General features: G+C 36.7%; 1 protein-coding gene across 1 annotated transcript; it reads right to left on the bottom strand.

Annotated features, from left to right (window-relative positions):
• Positions 1-387: 387 nt before the first annotated feature.
• LOC149838193 (uncharacterized) lies at positions 388-8,943 on the bottom strand. Its single transcript, XM_090008204.1, has 8 exons — positions 8,649-8,943; positions 7,625-7,681; positions 4,397-4,538; positions 3,414-3,591; positions 3,341-3,356; positions 1,958-2,056; positions 900-957; positions 388-807 (listed from the first exon to the last, which is right to left on the bottom strand). The coding sequence occupies exons 1-8, from the start codon at positions 8,748-8,750 to the stop codon at positions 704-706; spliced, it is 756 nt and encodes a 251-aa protein (XP_089864330.1). The 5' UTR covers positions 8,751-8,943; the 3' UTR covers positions 388-703.
• Between the last annotated feature and the right edge of the window lie 4,802 nt (positions 8,944-13,745).

Below are 13,745 nucleotides of genomic sequence, written 5' to 3'. Positions count from 1 at the left end.
AGGTTCCTTCTCGAAAAGATCCACATGATTGGATGCCCATTAACATGTGTAGCCAACAAGTTCAATTTTTCCTAAGAGTATAAGCATGTGAACTCACAAGCCCAGGTGAATTTTAACACATCAGTAAGTTGATGCAGGGGCATCTACTGAGTTCAGCTTGCATCACTACACTTTCTTCTCCTTTTTGTCTTTCTAAAATGCAAGTTAGCAATTTAAGCCTGTCAATGGCTTAGCTTCGAGCTGGACCCAGATCTTAATTTGAGCTGCTGGATTCAAGCCCAGGTCCAGTTGCAATTAGACATGTCTTAGGCAGGAAGAGATCTCACTCAACCCAGATGGTAAGAATCAGACCCAGTCAATTAGGTAAAAACACTTATTTTTGAAATTTTTACATGTACAATTGTTAGATCTTAATCGGATCTTTGTTCAGGCTCATGATTGATCTATAAACTTCCAAACCAGACCCAGGTCCATCTACTATCTAGACTTTATGGGGTCCAACCCGATCAACATATTCAACATACCTTAATTCAGTTCATGCCCTAATACTACCCATCTTTTTTCATGAGGAATATCAATTACCTGAAAAGGCCTTACATGATTGATGAAATGGCAGAAGTACCGTAAGGCCTCCTAGCAATGCACCCGCTTGCATCAGAGCATTGTCACGTCTTTGACAGGCTTCCCTCCTAAAGTATATCAGCTATTCTTGGTCATTATCTGAAGAAAAATCGTATTTTACACTTGCAAGGTACAGACCACAGGCAGGAGCTTCCATTACTGTCTTCCCATTCAGAATTCTCAAAACTGCATCAATCATCAGCAAGGATACCCATACCCCTTTTGGTGAAGTTCCAAAAAAAAGGCAAGAAAATGAAGGCAGATGACAAAAAACTAACCATCATCGATTTTCAAACCAGTGCCAACACACTTGAGAAGACCAACAAGCAGCCGAACCTGAGAATAAACGCAAGGTTCAAAATATGAGCAATCAAATCATTTTTTGAAAACAAAATCCAGGAATAGTTCTTTACAAGTACAACTTTTTTATTAAACAAAACAAATGTACTATATATTGTAGCCATTGAAATGTTCTCTTTCATGTCTTGTAACTAACCTACATTATAAATTTACAATGGCGACATCGAGTGAAGAACTACGAATGAACTCTGCCATTAGAACCTAGATGACAGTTTCAGTGATATCTGCAGCATGCAGCATTTAGAATTTACACAATAGCTACCCTTGTAGGCTTGTAGCCCTGAAAACCAACCAAAGTACAGTTTTATCCCTCTCAACAATGTAAATGAAGACATATAACCTGATGATGCAAACTTGTTTCTTGGATATGAGACAAGTATAAAATATCTCACCACCGTAGAGATGATGATCTAGAACCTCTACCCCCTAGGACAAAGCAAAAGAGCATTAGGTCGAATGAGAGCACAAGGGTTGGGTCACACTGTCATAACCAAGGGATCTTGTGTTCATGTCCCACAGGGGTTATATACTTATATCCCAGTTTGCCTATAAAAACCAGAAACACGTTAAAAAATACAAAAGAAATATTTCAAGGACTTCTCAGCAAATTCTAGTTTCGCGACATTGAATCTAACAGTTTGAGCCTCCATCTCTATTCCAGTTATAATAACTGATGCAATTGCATAATCCACATAATCCCAACCCAAGCACATGAACCATGACCATTTGCAAACAATGTTCTGGATTCAGCAGATAGAGCACATTCAAGATTACAAATCTATGAAACAAGAGATGTGTAAATTGCAAAATAGATCTCTAGAAGATAGATGCAAGTTAATGACATGATAATGTAACAGCTAGTTCAAAATTTCACCAAACAATGAAATATTGGAATATTTTTCAACTAATTAAACTGCAGTCCATGATTCAAATTTCAATGTATAATAGTATAAAATTATTTTAAGAGAGGAAAGACCTGGTGATATAAAAAGGAACGTGCCCTTGCAGTTATCAGATAGTAATGATGCCGGGGTTGGGGGGTGGGGGGAAGGGTGCACATTAGAGAGAGAGTGCTCTTAAAAAATGTATGAGACAAAATCATTAATCGCACTCTTCTTCACTTTTGAAATTTTAAAACACATAATCATAAGACATTGCGTATCAAATGCGGCGCATTATCATTGACTGGGTCAGACATGGGTTTGACTATGTCTTGACCAATATGCAATGAATATTGCATTAAACTTGATGGCATGGTGTCTCAGAGTTGCCATTCGGGGAAGCAGAAGTGGGAAGCGAGGTACTTCCAAAATTTTAAGGAAGCGGGAAGCGCGAGATGACTATGAATCGTCTCGGAAGCGATCTAGGAAGCGAGGGGGAAGAAAAAAAAGAGAAAAAAGTAAGAAAAAAAAACACAAAAAAATATAAAAATAAGGAGAAGCGAGGGGGAAGAGAGCTTCCCTTCCCAATTTTTTTTTGGCGCTTCCCCGCACGTTTCGGAAGCGCCACGTTTCGTGCTTCCGAAATGCGCTTCGGGGAAGTGCACTTTCCCATATGGTATGGCGCTTCCTATAACCCTGTGGTGTCTTGCCTAGTACATGCATTATTAAGGCATGTCCCTAAAAGCAATGAAGATCAACGATAACCTACCAACAGAGATATATCACATAGAATCCTGGTTCAAGTTTTACTCAAATTATTGCAACTATAAGAGAATTTTCAACTTTTGGCAACTTGGGATGGACAGACTTCAGTTCGTCCACTCAGTGTGAAAGTCTTATTGTACTTATGGCTTAAGTCAAGATAAGTAGCCGCTAAAAAATGGAAGCTGATCATCAAACATGAACAACATACACCTGACCACAACATTAGAGATCCAAGGGTATAAAAGGTCAGAACATTTTGTTTGTCTTTTGATAGCTGTCTAGTTTTTCAATGGCATTTTAATTTTGCCCCCCTCCCCATTCTCTATTTGTTCATGGGCTAGAACCTCAGGCCTGGCTCCTCTCCCAATTAGCCATAGCGCATGATAGAAACAAAGTAGTAGGCTTGGAGTTAATTATTATTTGATCATTCTGAAGAAATAGATGGATAAACACACACCCAGACTTCAGATTTTTATCAAGTGCTGCATGGATGTTTCTTGTCAATGGGACTGCCAACATTTGCAAATGCTAGTGGTACTAAGCAAATGTCTGAAACCATAAAGCTGATTTTAGGATCACATTTTAACTTGTCACTAATTCAATGTTGGAAGTATTCTATGCATGTTGACAAATTGCAAATCAGCTACCTTATCAATGCAATCTTTTCATGAAGGTGATCACTTTTCCACCTCAAAATTCTCAAGTTAGCTCACCAGTGAGTAGGAGTAGCTGAAAACAAGATAAAAATGGACTAAGCAAGAAAAAGGAAAGATGTAGCAAAGCAACCTTGCATATCTCCACAGTATATCTCCAAAGTCGATCAAGATAGCTGGATGGTTAAGTTGCACTATCGTAACTGAGGGATTGCAGGGTTGAATTCCATGAGGGTTATAACCCAGCTTGGCTATCAAAAGAAGGAAAAGAAAAACTGGGATATCCCCAACCATGTGTAGAACATCTTGTGCTGCCAAAAAATGTAAAGCTTAAACTAATATCAAGCATCTACCGAAAAAATATCCAAAAAACAAAATTCTAAGGTTGGAAAACCCAAATATGATTGTCTCCATGTGTGTATTTGCCACTATCAAAGTACTATACATCTAGCATAAAGCCAAAGTTGCAAACAATTTTTAATCAATCAAACCTACTAGATGTATTTACCATGTTTTGACTTAATTGATTTGATGTGAATTTTGATCTCTTTTAGTTATGAAAGGTCATGTAAAAACATGTACAAACATCAAAGTTTCTAGATTAATGCATGCACTCAACCAAAAAACTATGTAGATCATATCTGTATGCTCAAATCTGCAAAACATTTAATGTAAATATTAAAAAATTCAATGTGCCAGTAGATAGCATGGTAATACAGATAGTAGCAAAAATAAACACATGTAAACACACACACGCATGCACCCATGCACATATACATGCATATATAAATAAAAAGTTATACATGTGACAAATTTTATTTTCCAATATCAGTCCGACCCTCGAAACCACGATCACGTCAAAATGATTTAACAATCTCCAATGGGTCTGCAGGGACATGCCTAACCATTTCATGTATTGATTCTTAAACAACAGTGCAACAATGAACATAAGCATGTTATCAAAGGGAAACCACGTAGATGGATGAGAAAGCATTGTTAAACAACACAAAGAATTAAATTAAACAATAAACTTCATGAAAAAAGGTAATAGGTTTTGAATGATTACATAATAATAATCAGTGAGTTGCTACTTATTCTACTTAATTGTGAACTGACTGTTGCTGAATGTTGGCCATTGTGAATCTATTCGAAAAGAAAAAGAAAAAAGGTGGACATACACCACTTCGCCAGGTTTCCTTTTACTTATGCGCTCAACATCAACATGAAAAACATTTGATAAGGCATGCACTCCACCGTCCTGAAGAAGCACATAAATTGTCAAGTCTTCAATAAATAAAATAGATCAGATTAAACACAAAGAAAATAATCAGACTCAGATGAACAAGAAAGTAAACCAACAGGCCATATGATATAATTTATATCAGAAATCAGAATGATAAAATGGTAGACTATGTCACAGGAATACTCCAATTTACTCTCTTGTCATGTCCACTTAGGTACTAGTCTTAATGAGAAATTAGCCAAGAATGTCCTTTGCACTGCGTCCTTCAGACATAGGCAGTAGACGAATGCAGTTAAAGAATGTTGAGAATCATATAAAAAACATGGGCGTGCTCAGCACAAGTCATTCTAGAATTGAAAGTTGAATTATAGTCTTACACGTAAAAAAAGAAGAGTGTCCATTTTATTAGTATCATAAACTTGATTATTGTGACACAAAGCAAGTACCCTGCATAACGAAATAGTATTAAGATACTAAGGGCATGTTTGCTTTGGTCAGAGGTGGGGATGAACAATCACAACTGAGAAAGTAGAAGCTATGATTGCTGGTCACAAGGTCAATCTTGTGACCAACTTTCACAAGATTCAAGGCAAAAACAATCACAGCTGGCAATCATAATCACAGCTTGTAGTTTTTTCATGTTTCAGTAACCTTGAGAAAGTGTTGTAATTGTGATTTATAGTCAGAGGATCTTGAAAAAATCCAAGAATCACAGGGCATTGCAAACATGCCCCAACTTTTCATTTGTGCAGAAATCAGGGGGATAACTCCCAGGTGAATCAAACCCAAGCCACCCTCAACAATGATGGAGTAACTTGACCATCCTCACATCAAATCCATCCCCAAAATCTTAAAATTATCACGATGTAATTATGGAAAATAACACGGTTTTATCAGGAGGCACTTTGTTTATCAAGACAAAGGATAGCATTAGAATTTATACATATAAGAAATCTGTTCTGATATTTTCCAACAAAATCAAGACAATTGTGCCCATAACTTGTGACAGTTACGTAAGGATTCAAACATATTTGCAAGTTGAGAAGTATAAACAATGTTGAATCACAATTTCCATCAATACATCACTATGTTCAAACAAAACCAAGAATGCAAGAAAGCTTAAAAGCAACAAGCCATCACTAGCTTAGCCACAGGTTACCAAGATTTCGATGAAGCCTTTGTTACAGGTGCCTTGCCCCTGTATGCCCTACCATTAGCCATGTGTGCCTTATGTCCAGCATACAAGGTTGTATATTTTGCAGAATCTTGGTCCAGTTATGGATGGGGTTGAACAATAATAATCAGTGTTGATATCCCTGTCTTTTTTTTACAACAATTTTTGCAGGTCGTAAATTAGTTTCTCATTGGAGGAAGTTGCCTGCTCAGAGCTCAACTGCATTCCAAATTTCCTACCAATGAGGAAGTCTCATTTTGACTTATGATCTTATCTATGTTTTACACATTGTATAAAAGGTCAAGTAACTTCAAATTAGGCTGCTTATTAACAGGTCAGACTCAAGTTGGCTCGAGGGCAGACAGCGACGATCAACCCACAAACTTCTTCTTTTAGTTTTACTGTTTTCTTTGACATGGTCAGGGTACAGGTCAAGCCAGGTACCCAAATGGCTTAGTGGTCCAGACTCCAGATCTTATCATACACAGGCAAGGTCTGCGCATCCTGATGCATCCTAAACTATGTCACAGGGATTCGGCTAGCAGGGTGCTGCACCCGCGTCGACGCGACTTGACGCGGGTGCGGGTATGGCACCGGGTGCGGTCAATCCGACCCTGGGTGCGTTGACCACACCAAGGGTCATTTGTGTCCAACTTTTTTATTAAAAAAATTGTGTCCAATTTTTTTTTATTAAGGACACACGAGAACTAGGGTTTCCGCTTTGCTTGCGAGCGAAGAGGAGACGGAGACCAAAAACCTTAAGGAAATAAGGACACACTAGAAATTACCCGAAACTAGGGTTTTCAAAAGGCTAGGGTTTCCGAAACACCGCCGCCGCGAAGGATGAAACTTAACAAAACCCAAACCGACGGAAAAACAAAAAGGCAAAACTGAAAGATGAAGAGATCCCGTAAAAACTAACCTTCAAGTTTCGCCGTAAAGCGGTTCCCAATCGATCGATCGGTACGTCGGGGATTTGGCGGACGAGAGTGAGAGAGAAGAAACCGTACAAAACAATAACAAGGAGGAAGAGCGCGACGGCAAAGGAGGGAGAAAAGAAGAAAACCGCCACCTTCTTCCTTCGCTCCTCCTCCCCTCACTTTCTCTCTTCACCAAAACTTCACTTTTCTTCTCTCCTTCCCAAATCGCGGTATCCGACGGGGCAGCAGGCGGGGCAATGTGAAAGACAGGTTCAACGATATGATGCATCTATCGGGTATTTATAGAGGAAGCGAATGGCGCCAAGATGGGCCCCTCACATACGGACTCCACCCACATCCGACAGTGGAGATCGAATCATCGAACGTTCGTGCCAACTGTCTTGGCCTTCTTCTCGTCTTTCATCGTGTGGAGATGGACGATTTAATGATCGTGTATGATGCTCTAGATCGTTCTTTAGCTTTGACTTGCCAAGTGAACGGGGTTTACGTGTTTTGTCCTACGTCACTAATATTCGGGAGAGATATTCTCGTGGATATCGGGATTTTATCGCGATAGCCCGGACATGATACAAATATTCTTGTGGATATCATGATTTTATCGCTATGGTCTGGACATTATATATATTACCGCACCCGCACTTGCACCCATGTGACATAATATATATATATATATATATATATATATATATATATATATATATATATATATATATATATATATATATATAATTTTTTACATTTTTGCCCTGCCACACCCCTGCACCCAAGGTTTTTGAAAGTGCTGGTCGCACCCCCACACCCGCACCCATGTGACTTAGATCCTAAATGTTCTGACATAGCATAGTCTGGAATTTGCAACAAAACTTGCCTAAAACATAAGCAATCAACACGACAATGTCAAACTGGAACTAAAGCTAAATCTTCTGAATTAATTTTCAAAGCATTAACAGCAGAAAACATGTTTTAAGTCCAAAGATCAGACTTACCGTTCTACTAGAGAATGCAATTGAAACGGGCTGTCCAATGAATTTGCAAAATGCATCCTACACATGACATAAAATAAAAAGTTTATTCCAGCAGAAATCACAAACATCTCAAAAAAAATATACAAGAAACTCAGATTAGCAATACTTTAGTGAGAAAAGTAAAATCAAGCCCTAAATGTCAACCTATTTTTTATACAGTTTTATTGGAGTACAACACTTCATTCTTTAATTTTAAGAACGTGAAATCATGCTAGACAAGTGTGTAACATGTTTCTAAAAATCACTTTTATTCCAGCCAAAGCATAAGGCATAAAAGAGCACCAACATTAGAAACAAACTACCGCATATGAGCTAATAACAAAATAAAAAACAAACACACGAGGAAATAAAAAATTTTGATCAAATGCCATCAGGAAATAACTAAAACTACCACAATTGATTTAACCTCCCTAATATGTTACAACTTATAACATGGTTCAACACGATCAATTAGAAACTTTCCATATTGCATATTAGTGTATGGCATGTAATTTTCCATCTATTCACAACAAGATCAATTAGAAACTTTGCTTATTGCATCTTAGTGGTACAGCGGGTTATTTTCCGTCGATTCACAACAACATCAACCAGAGATTTTGTGCATTGCATATTAGTGCCATGGCGTGTTATTTTCCATCGATTCAAAGATGAAAAGGCACACCTTCCCAACCACTGTCCCAAACCATAAGAACTGACAGCCAGCAAATACATGAAATCCAACAGACTATGAAAAACAAAACAATAGGTACCAAAAGTAAACGTTGATAAAACATCAAAATCCCATAATTAATGGGATCTACCATATAGTTGCTCTCTTAGTAACCAATAAAGATCGATAATAAGGCAAGAGTATGGCATAATTGACCTCTCCGTCACGCCGACAATCACCGCAACAAGTAAAAAAAAATCCACGAAAATCTAAAAATATCAACGATCGAGGGAAATTTGAGAGATACGACCAGGGAAAAAGCGAGAAACCGGGTACCTGGATAACGCCCTGGACGGTTCTGCAATTCGGCTGCTTCTGCGAGCCAGAGAATCGGGTTCCGACATACTCCAGGGCTACTAGATACCTCTGAGATCCCATCTTCTGATTCTCCGGCTCGACGCTTTCGGGCAGCTCCTCTCCCGAATCGGCTCTCGCGATCTTCGACGGCTTCGGCGGATGGACCGGAGAATCGATCGATCGCTTCGGTTGATCTCCGGGAGGAAGAGGGATGTAGGGGGATCACTTCATCTAGGTGTCGCCGGAAACCCCCGAAACCCTAGGGTTACGATGACTCTCCATTCCTCTTGGGAACGACTGTTTTGCAAGGGAAGGAAGGAAGAGAAAGAGCGGGGCGAACAAAATTTGAGAAATGAGCGCTAAAGTTTGAGGGTAATTATGTCATTTTGCGACCTAGGGCGATTAGTGATGTCAACGGGTCGGACCTAGAGATTACCGAATCCAATTTAATCGGATATGACAATTGAATTCGGAGTGGGATGGAGAAAAGATAAAATTGAATCAGGATCAGACTAGTCTAAAACCTGATATTTACACTTAATTGAATTTGGATTTCAATGCAAAATTAATACCGAATCTGACTAATCAGATTCAGTTTTGGGTCAGATATCGGGTTGCATCTGACCAGTTGACACCCCTAGCTGGGGTCGCAGGCACCCTGTACAAATGTATCACATTCGGATTGAGTATACGGTCCGAATCTGATGTGTTTTTCTCATGCATGGATCTTAAAATAGAATCCCAATGGAATTTTCGGATCAGAGTTGGATTTTGTTGTTAGAACATTTTTTGGGTGTGGGTGCATTAGGGATGTGAACGGGTCGGATTCAGGTAAGATTTCACCATTATCGAGTCCAACCTAATCGCATCTTACATAATCGGATTCGGATTAGAGTCAGATGGGATTAGGCAAAAGTGTGTGGGCATGCATTAGGGATGTAAATGGGTCAGATTCTGGTAGGATTTAGCCGTTAAAGAGTACAACCTAATCGGATCTGACATAATCAGATTGAGATTCGAGTCAGATGAAATCAGGCAAAACCAAATCCAGATTTGACTAATTGAAAATCCTATAATTGTTTTTTTGAAAGGCAAGCTAGGGTTAGGCAAACCCCTACCAGATATCTCTTAAGCGCCATGTAGCAGATTCCAACCTGAGCCTTCAGCTTGGCACAAGACCCCCACTTAAAGTCTGATATTTACACATTTGAATTTGGATATTAATTGGATTTGGATTTGGATTTGGATTTGAATTTGAATTTGGATTTGGATTTTAACTTGAATGCATTTGACTAATTGAATTTGGATTCAGATTCGGGTCAGATGTCGGATTACATACCACCCATTGGCATCCTTAGGGCAGAGGGCACATCAAGGGCATCACACGTAGTCCTTAATAATGTAGGTTTTTTCCTAAATAAGTTGACTGGAGCCTCACTCAATAGGTTTGCAGTTCAAATCCTAACCATTGTATACTTTATAAACGTACCATATCGAGTTGGTACAAGCTGGAAGACCACTTCATTCGGCTTATTTACCCCTCTTAGTTATATGGGTGCAAATGGGTTGTATCCAAGATGGAGGTTTTGCAATTATTTGTAAAGATATATGCATCTAACTAAGGGGTATGTGCAACCTGTCGAGCGGCCCGATGGGCCAAGCTGACTTGGTCCGTCATGGGCTGGGTTTGGGACAAAGTTTTAAGACTGACTCCGTTAACTACCAGGCTGAAACCCAACCCATTATATAAGTGGTCCAGGTTCGGGTCAGCCCTCTGGCTATCGGGTCAAACTGACAGGCTACCTGGCTCGACGACCTATTTATTAATTTTTTAATATATAAAAATTTTAAAAAATAATTAATTGTATACTAACTTAATAATAATAATTATTGTTTCATCACATGTTGAAAAAAATAGGTGTCGAGGAACACCACTGAAAATTAGGCTCATGTCAAGGCCTGCAATTGTTATGGCGTGTAACGGATTTCACGAACTGTTTGCCACCAGCTTTTTGCGTACTCCTTCGGCAGGTGCGTGTTGAAGGCTACTTTTTGGTCCTCAGACACTTATAGTACCTGGAATATCTCTTTGATTGCCCGGATTCACTCATTCGCTGCGCCAAAGTCATATTTCGACAAGAATGATGGGAGATGCAAAGTCATGAAGGGCTTGAAACTGACTTCATGATTGTCGATTACCTCCCTAGTTCATTTGTCCATTACCTCCATTGTCAATAATATTGCCCCCATTGTTAGCGAAGTTCTAACAAGTCTCAATCAGATTATAGAGAGTTTGACTTTTTATTAAGTTATTAATGCACTTCATTCTTGCGTAAATCATGTGGATACTACAAACGAGTCAAATTTCAAGGTCCAAGGTAGTTTTTAGTTGTATTTTAAACATAAATTTATATTTTATTATCTTAGTTTCACACATGTTCATTGACCAATGTCAGGAATAGTCATCTTAAGTTGGAACATTATGAATTATCATCTAATGTCGAAACGACAAGACCATAATCACCCTTCAACGTCACTTTTTTTTTTGTATACCAATAACCACAGTTGAATTAAAACAACATCACATCAAGCAAAATAGTGAAAGTTCCCTACAATTGCGGCTAGGATCAACTTCTATGAATATTGAAATTTTCTACAACATTGTATAAATTAGCTAAAAAGAGAAAAACGTTAAAAAACAACAATTCGAACAAAAATATACAACTCTGAAATCCCAATCTTTGTCATTAACAAATTTTATAATGCTAAAAAAGGGAAATTTTTACCTAGTGATGTCAAAACTATTCAACAAGAAATGAAATCACCCAAAAGCAATTTTTTTTTTAGAATTTTATATGCATGCATTAATCATGATTGCTTGTGTTAAATTGGTTTATATTGTAAGCATGGTATTATTTGTAAATTATGCTTTAAGGTTTTCTTAAACTTATGTTTAAATTGATGTATGCTTATTTTTGTACTGTTGAATTTTAAGAACGTCTCGTACAAGAACTTCGGTTCTTATTTCATTTTTAAAAACCTTTTTCAAGTATTAAGGCTCAAGATTAACTGAGTATGGTGATGGTGGAAATGGCTGGTTGGAGAGGGCAACGATTTATGATTTTGTGGTTAGGATTCTAACTGTTGTGAGATTGAACTGTGTTTAAACTTATGAAGTTAAAGTTAGATTTATTGGATTGATTTTAATTTGAATTAAATTATTATAATGACCTGAACCAAGGTTGTTAAATGCGATGAGGCGAAGCGAGGCGTTGAGCCTGTTATGAAGTGAGGCGTAAGCCTCTATGCGTTGAAGCGTAAGTTTCATGATCAAAATAATAAAATATATAATATTAATAAATTAATGAAAATTTTAAATAAGAAATATTAATAAACGGTAGTATAAAATAAATACTACTTTCCTATAATTAACTCATATTATTCATTTTCTTATATGCATGCACATGTAAACCACAATTAAGTTAGACTCATAGTACAAGATAAAACAAGTTATATTTACAATCATGAAATCATATTGAATACATGTGGGGCAATATCCAAATCGACATGTTCTAAAAATACCTTCTATGCACAAAATTTTTGTTGTAATAATAGAGTTAAAATGCATAATTAATATAAAATAAGTTAATTCTTCAACTATTGTACAAAACTAACATTCACAGAATCACAAATGAATAAATAAAATTAAAAATATCTTTTTAAATATTTAACAAAATGTAAACAAGATACCTCTTCAAGTCAAATAACATCAAATATTTAACAAGTCATAAGTCTTAAATGTCTCCTTAAAGGCAAATAACATAAAGTTGAATCTTTTCAACATCACAAGTCTTAAATAATATCAAATATTTAACAAGTCATAAGCCTTAAACAATATCAAATATTTTCAAAAAAATTGTCTTCACTAGGACTAGATAGCGCATCTTCATTTGAATCATCCATATATGGGATAGTTTTTTCTTCATCTTTAGTTTCTTCATTATCCGCACTCTCATTTTCTGAATCTTCTACTTGTTTTCTTTTACCTTCATTCCAAAATATTAACAAAATTAATATTTAAAATTTAAAAAGTATAAGATTTATAAAATACAAGACATACCTTTATTAACATGCATCTTGTTTGAAGATGGATCTTTTTTACGTTTCTTAGTTGAGCTTGGTGAAGTCTCAAAAGGAGTAACATCTATATCATCCAAATTAAAAGCTGGATCCAACCAAGAATCTTCTAATGCATCTTGTGGCAAAACTGAATCTTCTTTTTCTATAATCCACTCATCATCAGAATCAATATTTTTAAGATACAAAGGATCCTCAATTGTCTTCCTTCTTATAATTCTTTCTTTCAACTTCATATTGTATATGATAAACACCAAACCATTAAGTTTTTCTTGCTCAAGGCGATTTTGCCTTTTTGTATGTACCTATAAATTAAAATTTTATATAATTATAAATCTGCAATATATTATGCAACAATGAACAATCAATAATATGAAAATATCTTTATATACCAAAGAAAAAGTGCTCCAACTGCACTCACATTTTGATACACTACATGTGAGATTCAACACTTGTATTACAAAGTTTTTCAATTCTTTTGTTTCATCACTAAATGTATTCTACCAATCAGCTGAAAAAATAAAATAAAAAACAATGCTAGTAAGAAAAAAATTAGATCAATTAGAATTAAAATTAAGACAATATAAAAAAAAATACATACCTGGATTTTTTCTCTTTCTTGTGCCAATTGCCTCTGGTCTACCAAACAAACTAATTGCATTTTCATATGTATCAAGCTGAATCAAAATCTCACAACGTTCTTCTATACTAGGCACTATCTTTTCTAAATATTTCATAAACCCAGTTTTAATTTTTTTATCTTTTACACAATCATCATCATAATGAAAGTGTGGGTTAGAAAATACCCTGCAGAATGTAAGCAGTGATGCATTTGATTATCCCACCTCTTGTCAATAATATCCCAAATTTCTATATAGTTGCTCTTATCATTGCTCACATTATGAGCTATTCTTTCTTTGCCTTTCTCATATCATAAAA

This window comes from Nuphar pumila, chromosome 5, assembly GCF_984573655.1.
Source record: "Nuphar pumila chromosome 5, dmNupPumi1.hap1.1, whole genome shotgun sequence".
NCBI lineage: Eukaryota > Viridiplantae > Streptophyta > Magnoliopsida > Nymphaeales > Nymphaeaceae > Nuphar > Nuphar pumila.
The sequence above is the reverse complement of the archived record's forward strand: the minus strand, read 5'-3'. Positions and strand labels throughout refer to the sequence as shown.